Source organism: Marmota monax, unplaced genomic scaffold (assembly GCF_021218885.2).
Source record: "Marmota monax isolate L192 unplaced genomic scaffold, Marmota_monax_Labrador192_F-V1.1 WCK01_AAM20220418_F8-fsc00171, whole genome shotgun sequence".
In the NCBI taxonomy this organism is placed as follows: Eukaryota; Metazoa; Chordata; class Mammalia; order Rodentia; family Sciuridae; genus Marmota; species Marmota monax.
In genome coordinates, this window is record NW_026694658.1 from 1,665,664 (window position 1) to 1,688,775 (window position 23,112).

The 23,112-nt window shown below is 35.9% G+C and overlaps 1 protein-coding gene across 8 annotated transcripts in view; it reads left to right on the top strand.

Annotated features, from left to right (window-relative positions):
• Nucleotides 1-23,112, top strand: part of Bcas3 (BCAS3 microtubule associated cell migration factor) — a 583,386-nt gene that overhangs the window by 4,621 nt on the left and 555,653 nt on the right. For all 8 annotated transcript variants that reach the window (XR_006846898.2, XM_046423193.2, XM_046423199.2 and 5 more), the window contains exons 3-5: nt 1,629-1,683; nt 8,945-9,020; nt 15,688-15,794. Coding sequence is in view for 7 of the 8 variants with exons in the window: in XM_046423193.2 (XP_046279149.1) it covers nt 1,629-1,683; nt 8,945-9,020; nt 15,688-15,794 (238 nt within the window). In the remaining variant the exon portion in view is untranslated. The remainder of the gene's footprint in view (nt 1-1,628; nt 1,684-8,944; nt 9,021-15,687; nt 15,795-23,112) is intronic.

The following is a 23,112-nucleotide window of genomic DNA, read 5'->3' on the forward strand; positions in this document are numbered from 1 at the left end:
GAGGCTGAGACAGGAGGATCTCAAATTCAAGGCCAGCTCCAGCAACTTAATGAGGCCCTCAGTAAATAAGTGAGACCACATTTCAAAATAAAAAAAGGGCTGGGGATATGGCTCAGTTGAAAAGTGCCTCGGGGTTCAATCCTCAGTACAAAAATAAAACAAAAGAAAAAAAAAACAATAGTATACTGTATTCTAGAAATTGCAGTGGCATATAGGTTAAGCAGTGTATGTAAGCAGAATGGCAAAAAAGTGAGGTTGGAGAGGTAGGCCAAATCTTTTTTTTTTTTGGGTGCTGGGGATCAAACATGTGCTGTGCCATGGTGCTACTGTAGTCCACAGCCTAATCATTTTTTGTTTGTTTGTTTTGTTTGTTTGTTTGTTTTTAGGCCTAATCAATTTTTGTAAGTCTCCAAGGCATGTTTTAAAAATATAGGATTGGGAATGTAACTCATTGATTAGGTACTTGTTTAGCATGCCTTTGGCCCTGGGTTCAATCCCTGACTCTGGGGAAAAAAAAACACAACCAAACAACAAGAAGCAATCACAGTCTAAGGTATATTTTTTTCCTAGGTTTTAGAATGTCTTGTATTATTTTGAATGTACTTTTTCATATCTTTCCTGAAATTAATTTAGTATTTTGAAGAAATTATTTTTTGCACATGTTTATACCTGTATACTTCCCATTTAAAATATCTTTGGGTGGGAGGTGGGGATGTAGCTCAGTGATAGGATACTTGCCTAACATGTGTTTTGTTCTGGACTCTATTTCCAACAGCATAAAAAAAAAAATCTCATTTAGTGTCCTGAACAATGTTATTTTCCCTCACTTTTATGCTTTTTGATATTTTCCCAGGCTTCATGTATGCAAAAGTTCTGTAAAGACTTTTTAATAACTTGTTCTAATGTCTGCACATAGAGCAAAATGTAGACTCATTTTGCTACATACAGGTAAAGGACTAGGTTCATAACAAATTTAAAGAGGAGGTCACTAAATACTGAGTCATCAGCAACAGTTTTTCTTGCTCTAAGTAGGGCATTGTTATGCTCTGACTCAAGAGGAAGGTCTGTCTTAGCTAGGAATTCTGTCATCACTCCTTCAAACATGAATTAGAAGTTATCTCTATCAGATTAGAAGAGTATTACTATTATTATTATTATTATTTTGGTACTGGTGATTGAACCCCGGGGTCTTTCACTTGTTAGGCAAGTGCTGTAACACTGACCTATAGCCTCATCAACTTTAAAAAAAAATATTTATCTTCTTTTTGGCACTGAAAATTTAATCCAGGGGTATTCTACTGCTGATCTATATCCCCACATCCCTTGCTTAGGGCCTTGCCAAGTTGCTGAGGCTGGGTTTGAACTTGTGATCCTCCTGCCTCAGCTTCCTGAGCTGCTGGGATTACAGGCATGTGCCATTAGTTCTTCTTTTAAAATTTAAGACTTACAGTCAAGAGCATATACAAAGATTCATGAAACTAGCAAGTGGATAAACAGAATTATCAAGTGATAATTTTTCCCCCTTGTTTTAATATTGGGAGTGACTTCATTTGGGCTCACATATAGAGCTTTTCCATGGTCTGTCTAAATCTATCATGTCAAATCTTATCCATTTTGCTCTTTTCCAGAGAGCAGTCCTACATGGAAAGTGTTGTAACTTTTCTTCAGGATGTTGTGCCACAGGTAAGTGTCTTTGCAGAGAAAGTAGTTTTACTTTTGTGTGATAGCAGAAATAGTGATTTTATCTTTTACTAGGAAGCTCTGAAATATTGTTTTGTGACTATTTTTTTTTTGTACCAGAGATTTAACCCAGAAGCACTTTACCACTGAGCTGTATCCCCAGTCCATTGTTTTATTTATTTATTTATTTACTTATTTATTTTATTTTTGGGATGGGGTCTTGCTAAAATGCTTAGAACCTCACTAAGTTGCTGAGGCTGGTCTTGAATTTTCAATACTGGTGTGTGCCACTGTGCCTAGTATACACTTGTTTTTAGTAGTGTAGGTACCTTAGTTTTTGTCATGATGGTGGCGTAAGTGTTATTCCTTAAGACTTCCCCTCCTAAGAGGAATCAAAGTGATATGTTAGTTGAGAGTTAGAACTTGAGAATCTCTAGTTGAGTTCTATTTCCAAAATTGTTACCTTGTCTGAATTAAGAGGTCTTGGGCTGGTTGATGTAGCTAAGTGCTAGAGCACTTGATTATCATGTGTGAGGTTCAGGATTCAATCCATAGCAATTAAATAAAAAAAAGTTACTGGGTACACACCTGTAATCCCAGTGACTCAGGAGGTTGAGGCAGGAGAATCGGTAATTCAAAGCCAGCCTCAGCAATTCACCAAACCTTCTCTCTAAAAAAAAAAAAAAGGGTTGAGTATGTGGCTCAGTGGTTAAGTGCCCTGAGTTAAAAAAGTACCTGCCTAAAGTGAGAAAAGAATATACCTTCTGACTTGATTAACTAGCTTTAAACTAAATATTACACCTTAGCACAAATCTTTGTTTTTATGATAAACAATATTTTTGTGCCATGTACGTGGATATTATTGTACTATTTATTTATTTTTTTATTGGTGGTACTGGGGATTGAACCCAGAGGTGCTCTTACACTGAGCTACATCCCCAGTCCTTTTTATTTTTTGAGACAGAGTCTTGCCAGGTTGCCCAGGTTGGCCTAGAACTTGTGATCTTCCTGCCTCAGCTTCCTGAGTTGTTGGGATTACAGGTATGCACCACTGCGCCAGGTTTATTATGTTAATTTGTAAGATTCTAAGCCCTTTATTGTGCATTTTTTTTGTAAATGAGAAAATAATAAGAACAGCCTTACTGTCATCATCTAGTATACTATTACCCAAATTTAACAAATATCTTTTGGCATATTTGTTAAAAGTGATTGTAATTTCCATGCTCTTCTCCGACTGCAGACTTGCTTTCCCAGTTGCACTGCTCTAAAAGGGCATTTCCACATCTAGGATCTGAACTTGTGAGAGAGTCTGGGAAGCTCTGAACTCTAGATTTTACTTTTATTAAACAAAATTGGGGTTGCAGGCTGGTGTTGTGGCTCAGTGGTAGAGTGCTTGCCTAACATGTGTGAGGCATTGGATTCAATTCTCAGCACCCCATATAAATAAATGAATAAAATAAAGCTCTGTCAACAACTAAAATACACACATATATGTATGTGTGTGTGTGTGTGTGTGTGTATGAAAATAATTTTTAAAAAATTGGTATTGCTTTATTATATTCAGCCAAAAAACATTTTTTCCCCCTGGGGATTGATCCCAGGGGTGCTTTACCACTGAGCAACATCCTCAGCCCTTTTAATATTTTATTTTGAGACAGAGTCTTGCTGAGTTGCTTAGTGCCTCACTAAGATGCTGATGCTGGCTTTGAACTTGTGATCCTCCTATCTCAGCCTCCTGAGCTGCTGGGATTACAGGCATGTGCCATAATGCACAGCTGTTCAGTGAATTTTAATGAAAATAGACCATGACAGTAAGATCTGTAGGCATATATAAGAAACTATAAATCTTTTTCTTTTTTTTTTTTTTTTTGCCAGGTGCGGGTACTGGGGATTAAATTCAGGCACTCAACCACTGAGCCACTTCCCCAGCCCTATTTTGTATTTTATTTAGAGACAGGGTCTTACTGAGTTGCTTAGAGCCTCGCTTTTGCTGAGGCTGGCTTTGAACTTGTGGTCCTCCTGCCTCAATCTCCCTAGCTGCTAGGATTACAGGTGTGCTCCACTAAATGATTTCTTTTCTCGAGGCACTTGGTTAATAAGTCAAATTGCTTGAAACAACCAGAGAGTATTAATAATGAGGCAGTAAACTTTACATGTACAGACTGAATATTTCATTGGTAAGGGGATGCAGAGTAAAGAAAAAAGTGAAAGAAGTTATAAAGTAGCATTAATTGGAACGAGGAGAATGATTTGGTATTTTTTGAGAGAAACTGGCTAGGTGGATGTGTTAGACCCTCTATAGCTGTAGAGGGTCTTGTACTACATAGTATCAGGTTTACCTAGCAATTTGGGGATGAATTCAAACTTACTCCTCCTTTAAACCTTGATCCATGGTGTGAGAGTACAGTTCCAAGGAAAAGTTTTTTTTTTTTTTTTTTTCATTTATAATTCATCTCTCCCCCACAGGGTCTCTTTATCCATTTATTTACAAAGACACCTTTTATGTGATTAGGAACCATATAGCGAGCAGTTTTTATTGGCTGGAGGAGAAAAGCATTGGTTAGAAGTTTGAGGGAAGAATTTGCTAGTGGAACAAGAATATCCAATTGAGTAGTTTCTATTAGGTGGAAAATAGGGGGCTACTAAAACTGATAGGTAAAAATAATGGAAATTAAAAGATTAATTTTGTATCCATGAATATAATACATTAGAAAGGAGGTGTCTGGTTGTTAATCTATGCAATTGGCTATGAAGATCTCGATCAGGTAGGAACAATTTATGTTGTTGGTCCCCTCTATGTGAGTCATTATTCTACTTAATGTAGGAAGGAAGTAAAAATTCATACAGTAGGTGCTGGGGTTGTAGCTCAGTGGTAGAGCACTTGCCTAGCATGTGTGAGGCTCTGGGTTTGATCCTCAGCACCACATAAAAATATATAAATAAAAGAAAGGTATTGTGTCCATCTACAACTAAAAAAATTTAAAAAATTCAGACAGCAAACAATTACTTGAGCACTCACATGGGCAGGCCCTGAGCTAAGTTGAGGGAATGAATACTCAGTGACTGTTCATAAAGCTGCATGATCTAGTACAGAGATGGGCAAACTTCTTCTGTAAAGGACTAGATAAGTTTCGCAGTTCATATGATCTCTTTTACAATTACTCACCACTGCTGTTTAAAGAAATGGGGGTAGCTGTGTTCCAATAAAACTTTATTTATGAACAGAGGTCATGGACAGATTTAGTGATTCATGGTCTCTAGTGTAACTAATATCCAGCTAAAATCATGGCCAAACATAAGTATAGTCATAACTGGCACTGTGGCACACACCTGTAATTCCAGCAACTTTTGAGGCTGAGGCAGGAGGATCACAAGTTCAAAGCCAGCCTCATCAATTTAGCAAGGCCTTAAGCAACTTAGTGAGATTCTGTCTCAAAAAATAAAAAGGGCTGGAATGTGGCTTAGTGGTTAAATGCCCCTGGATTCAATCCCTGGTACTAAAAACAAAACAAAACAAAACAAAAAACGGGCTGGGGATGTGGCTCAAGCAGTAGCACGCTCGCCTAGCATGCGCGGGGCGCTGGATTCGATCCTTAGCACCACATAAAAATAAAATAAAGATGTTGTGTCCACTGAAAAACTAAAAAATAAATATTAAAAAAAAAAATTCTCCCTCCCTCCCTCCCCCCCCTCTCTCTCTTAAAAAAAAATCCTACAGATATTGATATTAGATCTGGTTTTATATGTCAACTCTAGTTATTATCTCTGGGCAAGTTACTGATTCCTATTTCTAAATATTGGTGTCCTATTGTATAAATGGGGTTAATCTTTGTATTCATCATGAGTTTATGTTGGGGCCTAGGATACCATATATAGGAAGCATAAAATAAAGCAAAACAAATATTGAGTAGTCTGTCTTAGAGGGAGCCTGAGGAGACTAGAGATGGAGGGCCAGAGAGATTTATGGCTTATAATCAGTAGTTGATATAATCAGATGAGCCAAAAACATTATAGTTGATAATTACAAAGTGAGCTTTAGCGACTGCGGAGCTAGTGGCCATATTTTGCTTAGAAGAGCAAAAATAGGGGAAACCTTTTTTACATTAGACACTTTGTATACTGTTTGGTAGGCCCGAAAACAGTGCTTTCTAACTCCTTCCACGTTTAATCCAGAATCCTGCTTGGTACTTTGTGGTCAGCTAATTTTTTTTCTTAATGTTATGTTCCAAATCCTGCACTATTCTGGGAATCATCACATTCATGAAGTCTAGAAATTATTATCTGGTTCTGTAAATATCCCTGTGAAGAGAGAAAATGTGTTATTAGACTAGATACTGGCATTTGTTCATATGACCCACTGAATAATTCTAGTTGTGTTCAACTGATAGGGTTGATGGCTGGTCAGAACCGTGAACTGTGCCCTTTGATCTGATAATTTCAAAGGAGAGCATTTTGAAGATGTTGCAGAGGAATTGGGAGAATGTTGAATAAAACTGTAGATAAGATGTCTTTCAATAAGTTGGCTAAGCTGAAGGAAAGTTTGGAATGTTAGTGATTTACCAGATTAAAGAGAACCCTGACTTAGGGAAAAAAAACAAAGTTCTTTTAAATGCAGTGAAGTATACCACACTGGATCCTGGAAGAGAGAAAGGATTTTAGTGGAAAATTTTGTGAAGGGGCTGGGGTTGTGGCTCAGCAGTAGAATGCTCGCCTAGCATGTGTGAGGTACTGGGTTCGATCCTCAGCACCACATAAAAATAAATAAAATAAAGGTATTGTGTCCAACTAAAACTAAAAAAAATTTTGAAAAAATTTGTGAAATCCAAATAAGTTCTTGGGTATATTAGTAAAAATATATCAAAGTATGGTAATATAAGATTTTTTTGGATTAGTTTATATAATCAACTTCAACTAGGTGGGGATTATAATAACTCTCTGTACTGTGTTTAATAATCTAAAATTATTCATAAATAAGTTTGTTTTTATAAAAAGTTTTGAGGGCTGGGGTTGTAGCTCAGTGGTAGAGCTCTCGCCTTACACCTGCAAGACACTGGGTTTGGTCCTCAGCACCACATAAAAATATATGAATAAAATAAAGCTATAGTGTTCAACTACAACTAAAAAATAAATATTAAAAAAAAAAAAAAACTTCTGAGGGCTAGGCATGTGGCTCAAGCGGTAGCGTGCTGGCCTGGCATGCATGCGGCCCGGGTTCGATCCTCAGCACCACATACAAACAAAGATGTTGTGTCCGCCTAAAACTAAAAAATAAATATTTAAAAAAAGAAACAAAGTTTTGAAACTGAGCATGGTGGCATGTGCCTGTAATCCTAGCAACTTGGAGATGAGGCAGGAGGATCCTAAGTTTGAGTCCAGCCCTGGCAACTTAGTGAGACCCTGTACCAAATTAAAAACTAAGAAATTCTGGAAATGTTAACTCTTGGTAGAGTGTCCCTGGGTCCAATCCCTAGTATCACACACACAGAACAGAACAAAACAAAACAAAAAACAAACCAACAAAAAAACCTCAAGACTAAAAATAACAAGACTTAGGAAGAAGATGAGAGTGAGGTGGTTGAAGATAATCAGTCAGTTGGTTCCAGTGAAGATTTTTCTCTTCTTTCAAGAAATTAACTGTTTATACATACCACTTGTTTTTATTTTTATTTTCTTGGTGTTGGGGATTAAACCCAGGGCTTAGCACATTACCACTCAGCTAAACCTTGGTCCCTTCGTATGTTTTCCTTTTTCAAAAAGACGATTGAAATTGTATGAATTTGTAAGGTAATTATTTTGGATAGTAAATCTATTAAGGTAACCCTGTCTTTTAGTGGTATTTTTGATCACCATTAGCCTTGTGTGGTATAGTGTGGATATGTAAATTGGTGTTAAATTGGTATACTATGGATACTTAAATTTCTAAGAGGAAGTGCTGTAAATTTGTATGGGTTAGTAATTTTTGTATGCTTTTGGTGCAGCTTATATTAAATAATTGTTCTGCACACTAAATAACTATAAAATTTCAAAAAGTTGCAGCTATTTTGTTGATATTCAATTATCTATATGTGTATATTTGTATATATTTGTGCAACAGTATATATTACATATATATGTTGTTGTTTTATTTATTTATATAGTTGTAGGTGGACACACTTTTTTTTTTAAGAGAGAGGGAGAGAGAGAGAGAGAGAGAGAGAATTTTTAATATTTATTTTTTTAGTTTTCGGCAGACACAACATCTTTGTTTGTATGTGGTGCTGAGGATTGAACCCCGGGCCGCACGTATGCCAGGAGAGTGTGCTACCACTTGAGCCACATCCCCAGCCCCGACACACTTTTATTTTATTTTTATGTGGTGCTGAGGATTGAACCCAGTGCTTCACCCGTGCTAGGCGAGCGCTCTACCACTGAGCGACAACCCCAGAACCTTGTTTTATTTTTTAAATATTTATTTTTTTGTTTTAGGTGGCCCAATATCTTTATTTATTTATTTTTTATGTGGTCCTGAGGATTGAGTGCCTTGCGCATGCCAGGCCAGCACAGTACCACTTGAGCTGCATCCCTAGCTCCCCTTGTTTTATTTTTTGAGTCAGGGTTTGCTGTGTTGACCAGGCTGGCCTGAACTCCTGGGCTGAAGTGATCCTCCTGCCTCAGGCTTCTGATTAGTTAGATTACAGGCGTATGCACTGGAGCCCTGCTCTATGCGATTTAAAAAATTTAAAATACAAACATGCTTTATGAAGAGATGAATCCTTTTAAATACTGATAAGTATTATCCACACTTGTTAGCCCTTAATATTTATCTTTGTGATCCTTGCAGGCTTGTAAGAATTAGCTGATAGGTTGGATCTAGAAGCCAGATAACAGGTGAAAAAAATAATACTCTTGAGAGCTGTAGGTATTGTGTAATTGTCTGAGAAAAAGCACCGAGGGATGAATTATATAAAGGTGGTAGTTTTAAGCCTTATTCATTGACCAATACAGGTGGTATTTTAGTTTTTTTTGTGCCTGTGAGTTGTTTCTTACAGATTGTGATGATTATATTTTTAGGTGTCTGCAATTTTTTAATTAGTCAAAAATTATCTTTTTAACCAAAGTCATTAGACTTCTTTATGAATATCCATCAGAGTAATAATATTCTAAAATGTGTTAGTTACCAAGATAGAGGATTAGTGCAGTTGGAGAGGGATAGAATTGATTTTACTGAACATCAGTAATAGAGCTGTAAAACATTTTTATTTAAACATTTCTGTTTACTATACAGGCTTACAGTGGAACATCTTTAACAGAAGAAAAGGAGAAAATAGTCTGGGTCAGATTTGAAAATGCAGATTTAAATGGTATGATTTAAACTTTTTTGGAATATGTGAATTAAATGTTTGTTTGGGGTTGACCAGATCCCAGAAAGAGAACTCTTACTGTAGTCCAATTATTTTCTTTTATAGTAACTTTTTGGCTTTCAAAATGAATTCATTTTTAATTAAAAGGTAACACCCACACTACAGAAATTTCTTTAGAACAAATATATATTGTACAAGTCTTAAAGTTTAACACAATGTGTAGCCTCAAACTTAAATTCAAGTGAATTAAGATTTTCTTAGGAAAGATGTTGTAATTCAAGTTCGATCAATTTTGTAGGATTTATAACTGCAAACTAATCATTTGCAAAAATGTTGAACTTTTTAGACTTTAAAATTATTTTTGTCTGAGCAGAATTTGTTAGTCCAATGTCTGTTTTCATTCATTGCCTTTTCCCACTCTTTTTCACAAGGGGGCTGCCTGCCCCTCTATGTATTTTCCAGTCTTTCATAACTATAAAATTTCAAAAAAGTTGCAGCTATTTTGTTGATATTCAATTATCTATAATGTGTATATTTGTATATATTTGTGCAACAATATATATTACATATATATGTTGTTGTTGTTTTGTTTCATTTATTTATTTATTTAGTTGTAGGTGGACACACTTTTATTTTATTTTTATGTGGTGCTGAGGATTGAAGCCAGTGCTTCACCCATTTCTGTGGTTTTTCCTCTGTGGTTTTAGTCTCCCCTGGACAACCTACCTGCATTCCAGTTTCTGCCAAGTGACCTGCCACCTTGCACTCCACCCTTAGCCAAGGGGTAGTGATGGCTTTCTATTGTTGCTCATTGAATAGGTTGCCTCACAGCTCCATAGATGGCCTCTCAGCTCTTTTATCACCAGTATAATCTGTTGTCTGCATTAAGTTTGCATTTTAAAATATAATAAATTATTTTAATTTCCTGTTTGGGAATTTACTAATATCATATCTTGGGTTTTTATTTCCTTAAGACTTTTTGTTTCTAGGTTTGTTTTTTTTTAATTGCAGATGGACACAATACCTTTATTTTGTTTATGTATTTTTTTTTGTGGTGCTGAATATCGAACCCAGTACCTCACACATGCTGGGCAAGTACTCTACCACTGAGCCACAACCCCACCCTCTAGTTTTTTTTCAATTGTGATAAAATGGATATATGCTATTGTTTACAATCTTTTAAAAATATATATGTATGTATTTTAGTTGCTGATGGACCTTTATTTTATTTATATATGGTATTGAGAATTGAACCCAGTGATTCACACATGCCAGACAAGTGTTCTACCGCTGAACCACAACTCTAGCCCCTGATTTACCATCTTAATCTTTTTTTTTTTTTTTGGTACTGGGGATTGAACTCAGGGGCACTCAACCACTGAGCCACACCTCCTGCCCTGTTTTATATTTTATTTAGAGACAGGGTCTCACTGATTTGCTTAGCGCCTTGCCTTGCTGAGGCTGGCTTTGAATTTGTGATTCTCCTGTTTCAGCCTCCTGAGCCACTGGGATTACAGGTGATCATCACCACGCCTGGCTCACTTTAATCATTTTTAAGTGTATAGTTCTGTGGTATTAAAAACATTCATAAAAGTTGAGTGCAGTGGCACATAATTGTAATCCCAGCTACTCAGGAGACAGAAGAGAAAGGATTATTAGTTCTAGGCCAGCCTGGGTAACACAGCCAGACTGTCTCAAAAAACAACAATGAAAAACATAATGTTTGTTGTATAGCCATCACCACCATCAGTCTCCATAACATTTTCATCTTATAAAACAAACAGTATTCATTAAAAAATAATTCTATATTCTCCTAATTCCCCATCCCCTGTCAATCACTATTCTACTTGGTATGATTTTGACTACTCTAGGTACCTTATATGTGTGGAATCAAATAATATTTGCCTTTTTTGTGACTGGCTTATTTCATATAGCATAATATCTTCAAGGTTCATTCATGTTGTAGTATATGTCAGAATTCCTTTTTTTGCGGGGGTGGTTTACTGGGGATTGAACTCAGGGGTACTCCACCACTGAGCTACATCCCCAGCCCTATTTGTATTTTATTTAGAGAGAGGGTTTCACTAAGTTGCTCAGCACCTCACTTTTGCTGAGGCTCTCTTTGAGCTTGTGATCCTCCTGCCTCAACCTCCTGAGCTGCTGGGATTACAGACATGTGCCACTGCGCCTGGTGTCAGAATTCCTTTTTAAGGAGTTTAACATTTCATTGCATTGTATTTACATACTACTTTTTTATTTTATTTTATTTTTTTTTGAGATGGGGTCCTTGTTCTGTTGCCAAGACTGACTTTGAACTCCTGGGCTCAGCAATACTTCTGTCCCAGTCTCCCAAGTAGCTTAAATTATAGGTGTATGCTACTAAGACCAGATAATACCACAGTTTTTGATCCATTTATTTTTCAGTAGATACTTGGATTGCTTCCATGTTTTGCCTGTTGTAAATAATGCTGCTGTGAGCATTGGTGTGCAAATATCTCTTTGTGCTCCAGTTCTTTCAGGTATATATATACTCAGAAGAATTGCTGGATCACATGGTGATTCCATTTTTAAATTTTGGGGATCTGCTTTACTATTTCCCACAATGACTGTATGATGTTCTATTCCTACTGATGATGCTTCTCCACATCCTTTTTTTTTCTTTGAATTTTTTCTTTTTAGATAGACACAATACCTTTCTTTTCTTTGTTTTTATTTTTATGTGGTGCTAGGATTGAACCCAATGCCTCACGCATGCTAGGCAAGCACTCTTGCCACTGAGCCACAACCCCAGCCCCTCCACATCTGTTTTTTTATCTTTGTTTGTTTATTGTGGTCCTGGGGATTGAAATTAGGGCCTTGCTTCTGCTAGGCAAGTGCTCTATTATTGAGCTGTATTCCCAGCCTTTTTTATTTAGTGATAAGGTCTTGCCTAAGCTGATCTCAGACTCGCAATCCTTCTGCCTTAGTGTCTGAAGTAGCTGAGTTACACTCCCAGCCCCTCTACATACTTTTCAACACTTGGCATTATTATTATTACTTTATGTATTAGCTGTCCTTGGAGATGTGAGTTGTAGTTTTGATTTATGTTTCCCTAATGCATAGTGATTTTAAGTATCTTTTCATTTACTTATTGGTCAGTAGTATACACCAGTCCCTTGTTATTCAGGATTTCACATTCCATGGTTTCATCTATCTTCAATTAGCTATGGTCTGAAAATGTTAAATAGAAAATTTAAGAATTAAACAATTCACAAGTTTTAAATTGCACACTGTTCTGAGTTGCCTGATGAAATCTTGTGGGTTTGTGCTCTTTCCTACTCTGTTCTTCCTGGAATATGAATCATATATTGGACAGTATATCCTCTTTATACATGCTACAAGCTTGTTATTCACACAGTAGTCTTCTTGGTTATCAAATCAGTGGTTGCAGTACTGCAGTGTTTGTTTCTAGTAACTTTTATTTTACTTAACTAATGTCCCAATAAGCAAGAGTAGTGATGCTGGCAATTTAGAGAGGCAAAAGAGAAGCCATAAACTGCTTCCTTTAAGTGAAAGATCTTGAGTTAATAAGGGAAGAAAAAGGTATGCCGAAATTGCTAAGAATGAATCTATGTGTGAAATTTTGCAGAAGGAAAATTTTTTATTAATTTTGGTCTCATATTGCAAATAGCAGTATGACCATAGTGCATGATAAATGCTTAGTTAATTTGGAAAATAAATTATTGGTATTTTTTTTTAACTGTCTGTGGTTTTAGGCAGCTATGAGGATACTACTATATCTGTAGAAATGTCTATTGAAGTCCTTTGCCCATTTTTGAAAATTTCCCCCAGTGTTCTCTGTATATGCTGTTTATCAATTCCTTATAAGATATGTGAATTGTAAATATTTTCTCCTATTCTTTGGGTTGCTTTATCCTCTAAGACTTAGTATGTTTTGCCTTATTTTCCTTGTGGAGCTATGGTTCAGGATGAGAAAGGATGAAAGTCACTTTTAGAGACTGAGTTTACTTAATTTTGAATTCTATTAGCTTGTTCTTTCACATGATATCAACTTCTTGACCCTTCTTTGTGAATAACAAAACACTTATGGATGATAATTTATGATATCAATGACAAATATTTTTAGACATGCTTTTTTATTTTGGAACATTCAAATAACCGAAATTAGTATTAAACTCCAGTCTGCTGTGTGTGTGTGTGTATAAATCCAGGGCCTCGTGCTTGCTAGGGAAGTGCTTCCCCAACCCCATCTCTTTGAAATCTTATTATATTTTTAATTTTATTCTTTTTATGATTTTCTATTGGATTCCTTCCTTATTAGAATATGACTTGTCTTTCTCTCTTTTTCCTTCATTATTAATATTTGTAACAGACAACATTATAATAATTTAGGTTAACAGTATAAGTTGGCTTTATTATTTTATTTTATTTTTTGTAGTATGGGGATCAAACCCTGGTCTTCATGCATGCTAAGCAAGCATCTACCCTGAGTTATGTCCTCAGCCCAGTTGGCTTTATTTTTTTGATTCTAGAATCAGACAATACTTTATTCCACAAAACAGAATAAACATTTAAGTGGGTGGAGCAGAGGAAGTTGGTTTTATAGACAAAAGGGTTGAAGAAAGCAAAAACAGCAAAAAAGGAATTGATCACTTCAAAGTTACTTTCCTTGTAAGTTGGAATGGGGTAATAGAACAATAGAAAATAATTGATTAACATCAGGTTACTTCAGGTTAATTTTTTTTATAAGGATTAAAGGATAGGGAACTTTATTTTCATACCAACTGAAACTGGCCTGTTTGGGGAATTTGGCCATTATCTCTCTCTCTCCTGCATGCCAGTGTGATCAGATAGGAGTTCTGTTTTGGTATTGTGAATGGTAGTATGAATGACTCCACTTTGGTGTTAAGTCGAAGCTGTTGGGGGCTAGAGAAGGAGCTTAGTCCAAAACAATGACACTCTATAACTTTCATTTAATAATACCTATCTCATATTATATACTCTTATCAACTTTCTTTCTTGAGAAATATATATTTTTTTTTTGCTTTTTGGAGATTAGAATGTGTTAGAGAACTTTCTTTTTAAATTTTTCATTTTATTTTTAATTTTTTTTGCAGTACTGGGGATTGAACCCAGGTCTTTGTCCTTCACAGGCAGCACTCTCCCGATGAGCCACGTCCCCAGCACTTTTAACAATTGTTTTTAAATTTTGAGACTAGATCTTCCTTAGTTGCCAAGGCAGCTCTTGAACTTTCAATCCTCCCATCTTGACCTTCTAAGTATTTGGGATTACTGTGATGCCCCTCTGCCCTGATTTTAAGGTTTAATCTTATGTTCTTGGTGAATCATTGTGGGTGCTCTTCTTCTAAACTGGGATTTGCCTTTTCATTCTTCTGATGACAGTGGCTTATGATTAACAGAAACTCTTCATTTTAATGTAATAAGGAATGGAGCAGTAGAATTTGCTTTGGGATTCAAAGCTCAATGGATGGATTTACTTTAGACCAAAAGAAAGACAACTGTAATTGCTCGGAATGAGAAGAAAATAGTTCAGGTATAAATAGGTCTTTGGCAACATGAGATTTCCAGTTTGTGTAGTGAAAGACTTTATCTGTGGTATGATAATGGTTAAGTCTCCCAACTAGCTGGAATTACAGGCATGTACTACCATGCTAGGTGGGGTTTTATTATTTTATTAATTTATTTTTTAAAGCTTTATTATTATTATTATTTTTAAAGAGAGAGAGAGAGAATTTTTTTTAATATTTATTTTTTAGTTATCGGCGGGCACAACGTCTTTGTTTGTATGTGGTGCTGAGAATCGAACCCGGGCTGCACGCATGCCAGGCGAGCGCGCTACCACTTGAGCCACATCCCCAGCCCCGGTTTTATTATTTTTTAAAAATTAGCAATGGTCACTACAGGGCAGGCCTGTTGTTGCAAGTCTATAATCATAGGGAGTCTGGAGCCTAAGGTAGGAGAACCCCAAGTTCAAGGTCAGCCTGGGCAATTTAGGGAGACTCTGTCCCCAAAGTAAACAAGACTGGGGATACAGTTCAATAGAAGAGGGTTTGTATAGCTTACGTGAGGCCCTGGGTTCAATATCCAGTACTGAAATAGAAAAACAAAACAAAACAAAACAAAACAACCTTCTGGTTTTCCAATTTTAACTTCTTGTTCATTGTTTTCTTTAAAAAAATTTTTTTTGTAGTTGTAAATGGACAGAATGCTTTTATTTATTTATTTTTTCCTGTGGTGCTGAGGATCGAACTGAGTACCTCACACATGCTAGGCAAGTATTGAGTTACAGCCCCAACCCTTGTTCATTGTTTTTTAAATAGTGCCTTCTGACTGGTCATGATGGACGCCTGTAATCCCAGCAACTCTGGAGGCTGAAGTAGGAGGATCATAAATTTGAGGTCTGCCTCAACAATTTAGCAAGGCCTAAGCAACTTAGTGAGAACCTGTCTCAAAATAAAAAATGAATGTAGCTCAGTTGTAAAGCACCTCTGGATTCAATCCCCAGTGTATAAATAAATAAATAATGTACTCTATTTACTTCTGCTTGCTCTTGAATTAGAAAATTTAAATAATTATCACATTAATAACATTACAGTTGTTTTCTAGATTTATATTGTTTAATTGTGTTTTCTTAATTCTACTACAGATACATCAAGAAATCTGGAATTTCATGAAATACATAGCACTGGGAATGAGCCACCACTGCTGGTTATGATTGGCTACAGTGATGGAATGCAGGTCTGGAGCATCCCTGTAAGTATGCAGGTGGTTGAATCCCCAAAACAAAACATCACAGCATGTTAGCTTATATGGAGGTAATTTTATACTTTTATTAAGGTCTCATCCATTTATTTTACAAGCAGTTCCCAAGACATTGTCATTTGTACAATGTAATACAAGGAATTAGGAATGAGGGGCAAGTGGCATATCAAAGATACTCTAAATGGTTAATAGAGTGCAAATCAAATGCAAGATCTCATTTTTCTTCTTGGTACCTTATTAGGAAGGGGTTATTATTATTTATTATTTGTCCTGCTATGCTCAAGAGTAAACTGAGGCTTGTGGAAATTTTTTTTCTTCTTTTTCTTTTTTGCAGTGCTGGGGATTAAACCCAAGGCCTCAAGCACGCAAGTCTACTGCTTTTCAACTGTCTCAATTTTTATTTGAGATAATCTTACCAAGTTGATAAGACTAAAAGTTGCTAAGACTAGCATCAAATTTTTGATCCTTCTGCCTCAGTCTCCCAAGTAGCTGGAATTACAGGCATGTATTTCCATGCTAGGTGGGGTTTTATTATTTTTTAAAAATTAGCAACCATTAAAAGTATATTTATTGGGGCTGGGGATGTGGCTCAAGCGGTGGTGCGCTTGCCTGGCATGTGCAGGGTGCTGGGTTCAATCCTCAGCACCACATAAAAATAAAATAAAGATGTTGTGTCCACTGAAAACTAAAAAATAAATATTAAAAAATTCTCTCTCTCTCTCTCTCTTTCTCTCTCTCTCTTAAAAAAAAAAGTATATTAATACTGGGGACAGTGCTGTATGCCTGTAATCCCAGCATCTCAGGAGGCTGAGGCAGGAGGATCACATGTTTGAAGCCAGCTTTGGCAAGTTAGTGAGGCTTTAGGTAACTTAGCAAGACCCTGTCTCAAAATTTAAAAAAGTGAAAAAGTGTTTCTCAGTGGTTAGGCACCCTTGGAGTCGACTGAACCCAAAGGTACCTTGTTATCAAAAAAAAAGGACTGGGGTTGTAGCTCAGTGGTATAGCGCTTGCTTCACATGTGTGAGGCACTGGGTTCAATCCTCAGCACCACATAAAAATAAATAAATAAAATACAGATATTGTGTCCATCTACAACTAAAAAAAGTTAAAAAACAAAACAAAACAAAAAAATACATATTTTTTTCAGTGCTTGGGAGGCTGAGGCAGGAGAATTTTAAGTTCTAGAACCAGTTTCAGCAACTTAATGCTGGCTTAAGCAACTTTGAGACCCTGTCTCAAAATAAAAAACAAAAAGGGCCGGGGATGTGGCTCAGTGGTCAGGCACCCTTGTATTAAATTCTCAGTACCAAAAATAAATAAATAAAATGAAAAAAAAAAAAGGGTTGAGAATGTGGCTCAGTAGTTAAGTACCCCTGCGTTCAATCTCTGTTACCATAATACATACATACATAAATACATTTTGCATCAGTTAAAACTTGACATGGTACAAAATTCAATAGGTAGAAAAGTGTCAACAAATTTCTTTCTGCTCTGATCCTCTATTTCCCCTAACCTGAGGCAACAAGGAATTGTAATTTGTGATGTATTCTTACAGCTATATTTTATATAAATAAAATAGATATAATATATTTCTTTCATTTTTGTTCTGAATCTTACTGTTTTTATTCATAATGTCAGTATTTAGAGAACTTCTTCATTGACAATTTTTCTTAATTGGATGCTAGGGAATCATTAAATGCAGGTCCTCATGCATGCCAGGCAAGTACTCTACCCCATCCCCTACACAGACTTTTATAGGTACATAATAATTCTGTTATTTGAATATTCTCTAATGACTTGTTCCTTATTGATGAAAATACTTTAAGTGTCCATATTTTTCATACTAAAACAATGAGGTAGTGAACTTGCACAAAGGTTGTTCTCTATATCTGGGTATCTATGTAGGAAAAATTCCTTTTGATGAAATCTGAGCAGGAGTTTATGGCTTTTTTTTTTTTGTACTGGAGATTGAACCAGGGGTGCTCTACCACTAAGCCACATCCTCAGCCCTTTTATTTATTTATTTTTTGAGAGAGTTTTGCTAAGTTGCTGAGGTTGGCTTTGAACTTGTGATCCTCCTGCCTCAGCCTGCAAAGGCACAGGGATTATAGATGTGTGCTACTATGCCTGGCTTCCATTTGTATTTTGGTAAATATTTTACACTGCAAAATAATGATCCTGGTTTGCCTCCTGAGTTGTGTGTGTGTTCTAGCATGACAAAAAGTAAAATGTAAAAGTGGGAGAGACTGGGGAGCAACACAGCTCAGTGAGATGTAGTAAGGACCATGTATTTTGGCTTATCTCATATGTCTTCCATATGTTATATGTTTGGCATGACCTAAATATTATATCTCCCCATTAGATGGGTGAATCTGTTGTGCAATTCTTTTGCTGCTCGAGACTTTTGGCCAATAAAATTTGAATTCATATCTTTAATAAATGTAGTTACCAAACTTGCTTGACACTGTGTGTTAGTGAGTGTGTGTGTGTGTGTGTGAAATTTTTCCTATTTAAAAAGTTAGTTTTTTTGGGGAATTATGGTTTCTTCCTAGAAGATTTATAAGTAAACATATTACCTTATATTTAATAGACATTAAGATGCTTTTCACTATAGAATTTGGCCTTAATGCCATAGGGATTAGTATATAACAATCACATTGACTACATAATTCTTTAACATTTTCAGTTAAAAAATTATTACTTCATAAATCACTTGTGATTACCTTTTCGTCCTTTATTCTAATTGTTCATAAATCATTCATATATATATAAAATGTGTGTGCGTATATATATATATATATATATATATATATATATATATATATACGCACACACATTTTTTTTAATAGTACTGGGGATTGAACCCAGGGGTGCTTAACCATTGAGCCACATCTCTAGCCCTTTTTAATGTTTTGTTTAGGAAAAGGGTCTCGCTGAGTTGCTTAGGGCTTTGCTAAGTTGCTGAGGCTGACATTCAGCTCACAATCCTCCTGCCTCAGTCTCCTGAGCTGCTGGAATTATAGGCATGTGCCACCATGCCTGGCCCTTTATTCTTATCAATAGTTGTCATATGGTTTAGGGTTTTTTTTTTTTTTTTTTTTTTAAAGATTGGCTTTATGTTGTAAAGGCACAGAATCATCCTCCTCCTCCTCCTCCAGCTGAGGATCTTAAACATGTTATGCAAGTGCTCTACTGCTGAGCTTTACCCCCTTCCCCTCTTTTGCTATTAGTTGTTTTGCAAGGCCCTGCAATGTTTTTTAGATAATTTAAGTATGCCAAAGGTGTAGACAGGGTCTGGGATTGTGGCTCAGTGGCAGAGTGCTTGCCTCACACATCACTGGATTTTATCCTCAGCACCACATAAAAAGAAGTAAATAAGATAAAGGTATTCTGTCCATCTACAACTAAAAAAATACTTAAAATTTTTTTAGTTGTTTATGGATTATTATTATTATTATTTTATATGTGGTGCTGAGAATCAAACCCAATGCCTCACTCATGCTAGGCAAGCACACTACCACTGCCCTAAAAACATATTTAAAAGGTGTAGACAAAAGACTCAAGATCTGGCAGTTTTTTTTTTTTAAACTTACCAATACTTCTTGGTCATGATTAGAGGAAAGGATTTTGTAAAGGAGGTGTTTATTTATTAATAGAGATTTCATTTGCTCCATATGCTGTTTGTTGACAGAGTTGAAGACAAAAAGGAAGCTATAGCTTTAACAAGAAGTTCGAGTCTTGTGTGATTAGGGGTGCTGACTGGATTGAGCACATTCCTTTGGTGGGACTCAGGTTGCTTTAACTGCCTACTTGTTTGGTTGTAATTACAGGTGTTACTTTTAATAGTTTTAAAGTTAACTTGTATTTATTTCTGAACAATTTAAAGTTCTTCATTCCTCCTTATGCTAAGATTGTGTTTTGAGGGGCTTGAATAATCTTTTCTTGATGGAATTTTCTTTTGACTAGTTTTATACTATTATAGTAGTATATTCTTTAAGTACTCTTTCATGAATTAGGAGGCAAATAAGCTTATCCTGGGAAAAAAAGCTTATTCTGGTGTATTGATTGAGCTCTCAGTATAGAGATTTATATACACATTATCCCAGCTGATGTATACTACCAGGTAGAAATTACCTTCTTTCGTAGGTGGTAAGTTCATAGTGCTTGTAAAAGTTGGAACTAGAAGTTAAAGATTAGCTGAGTTTAAATTCAAAGCCTATGACCTAAAAGCTATGATTCATTACTTCCCAAATGTGATAGCAGAAGTCAGGTAGTTTAGTTTTTGTTTTCATTTGTAAAATACCTTTAAATATTCATAATTAGCTTTTTTCCCCCTGCCTTCTTAATTATCTTTTGTAGACTTTGGTGACTGTTAGCCATTGCTTTATCTACACTTACCACCAGTCAGTCACTTTTTCTAATCATTTACTGGATATTGGGGAGTTTTACTTTGGTCAACCTAGAAAAAATTCCTCTCGTGACTCTTTGCCCATGCTAAATCATACGTGCTGCTTTTCAGTAAGTGTGGGAAAGCTGGAAGTCAAAACCTGTTTAAACCATAGTAGTTTTTGCTTCTAATGTGTGTAAAGGGCTCCCATTGGTTGATGTTAATTTAATTTTTTTTTGGCATGCTAGGGATTGAACCCAGGCATCATGGATGCTAGGCAGGTGCTCACACTGAGCTAAATCCACAGCAACTGTTTGTTGGTTTAATACAACTGTGAGCTTTCAATTAAGAGAATAAACATACTCTGGTAAAAATTTATTTTATTATTATTATTTTTTCCTTAATGGGAATTAAACCCTAAGGTGCTTTAGCATTAAGTGACATTCCCCAGCCCTTATAGTTTTTTGTTTTGAGATAGGGTCTTGCTAAGTTGTCCAGGTTGGCCTTGAACTTGTGAACCTCCTGTCTTAGCTTCTGGAGTAGTTGGGTTTATAGGCCTCTGCCATCATGCTTAGCTCTTCTCTCAATTTAGACATTGATTTACATTGATTAACTTGGTCCCATGATCTATGAAGATTTAAATCCATGTATTTGTTCATTTATACAACACAGGTTTGGGATATATAGTTAAAGCACAATAGATGTGGTCTTTTGGTCGTGAAGCTAGTAGGACAGAGAAATTTAAATAGGAACAAATTAATTTACAGCTTAAATTGAAATATGAAGAGAATCATGAGACTAGATAAGGAAGTGGCATGAACTCAAGAATAAGATTCAGTCAGGGTCAGATTAAAACAACAAGTACTAGTCAGAAGCTCTGAAGTGGAAAATTTCTTTATACTGAAACATTGATTTATATTTTTTAAATTTCTTATTTTTAAGAATATGAAATAAGTATCTTTATGATCATGTAATTTGGAGAGATCAATATAAGTAATGCTCTTGTTATATTTGCCAAATTGCATTCTTGCAAAGCCATGTCATTTATGTTTACCCTATTTACTTATTAATTCATTCACTTAGTAAAGATTTATTGATTGCTCATCACATGTCAGACTGTTGAAGGTTCTGGGAAAACAACACTGAGCAAACAAAGCCATTCTTGTGGAATTTCCACTGTAGGTAGGTGGTTTTTGTTGCTCTGGGTTCTTATTTTATGTAGGATGGTCTTGGACAGGCTCTCAAATATCCAGTCCAACAGAGGTACAGAAGAAGAAATATCCATATGGGTATCTGAAGGAGGAGCATTCAAAACCAGGTTGAACATTGTAGTGGGACTATACTTCAGATATTCAAGAATAACGAGGAAGCTGTTTAGGTAGAGCAATGTGGGCAAGGTGAAGAGTAGAGAGAGATGTCTAAGGGCTGACATAGTGGTGGGCTGAGGCTTTCTCACCACTGTAAAGACTTCTAAAATTTTGAACACAGAGCAAAATTGAAATAATTTGTCATGAAAACATGAATACCCACTACCTAGGTTGCATTCTTTATTACATTTTATTATGCTTGCTTTATCTCATATTTATCTTAATGTATTTAAAGTAAATGCAAACATTGGCATGCTTGCTCCTAACTACCTTTGCATGTGTATCATTCATTAGAGTTCATTATTTGGTTAGTGTTTACTAAGTAAAATTTATACTAAATTAACAAAAATTTTATTTTGGCTTTGTGGGGATTGTACCCAGAGCTTCACCCATGCTAAGCAAGTGCTGTGTCACTGAGCTGCAAACACACAACCCAAATATACAAATCTTTTTTTTTTCTTTTTAATTATTGTTTTATTTATTTATTTTTGAACAGGGGATTTAAACTTGGAGCACTTTACTTCTGAGGTACATTCCTAGTCCTTTTTTTATTTCTTTTGAGACAGGGTCTCAGTAAGTTACTGAGGCTAGCCTCGAATTTACAGCCCTCTGGCTTCAGCCTCCGAATCACTGTGTTTGCGATTGTGCACCACCATGCCCAGCCAAATGCATAAGTCTTAACCGTAAATTTTCTGAGGGTTTTTTTTTTTTGTCCTGTGTATTGAACCCAGGGGTGCTTTGCCACCACGTCGCCTCCCCATGTCCCCTCTCCCCTACATGTTTTTTTTTTTTTTTTTTTTTGACATAGAGTCCTGTTTAATTGTCCTGTCTGGCATACAACTTGTGATTCTCCTGCTTCAAGTCTCCCTGATTGCTGGGATTATGGTCATGCATCATTGCACCCAGCTCTTGGGATTCTTTTGTTCTTTTTAAATAATCCATATTTCATATTAAATCATGCAAATGTATTCATTGCAGCATGTGGAAGATGGAAGTTGTGTGAAACAGTGTATTTTAGTTACAAAAGTTAGCATTTTTGTTTTCTTGAAGCTTTGCTTATACTTCAAATTGACACTAGGTGTCACTAACACATTGATCTAAGAAAAGTTGCAGCTGTTCTTGAAAGGAAATATTTGCCCTAAAGCTTTTAGTGTAGCTTTCACACGCTGAAAGCTTTAGAACAAACATACCAGGGCATATTTGAGGTAAATACCAATTAGTATATTATTTATTAGAAGTTTGGTGCCAATAGACCTTGCCATGTTAAGGAAGCAATTTTTATATGCTTCATTTGGGAATAATATAAACTTAGTGATTTGAGTACACTGGTAAGCATAGAATGTTTGGACCACAATCAAAATGTTGCTTTTGTTGAGAACAGGGCCTTATTTTTGTTCCATTCTTTTACTGGAAAAGTAGTAGTAGATGGCTTGTTAGTTATCTGCAGTGGAAATACTAGGTGTTATGGAGTGAAAAAAAAAGAAGAAATGAAGAGAATATTGATTTAACTTCTGGAATACACCCATATTAGTAGACAGATATATTTTCCCTGTGT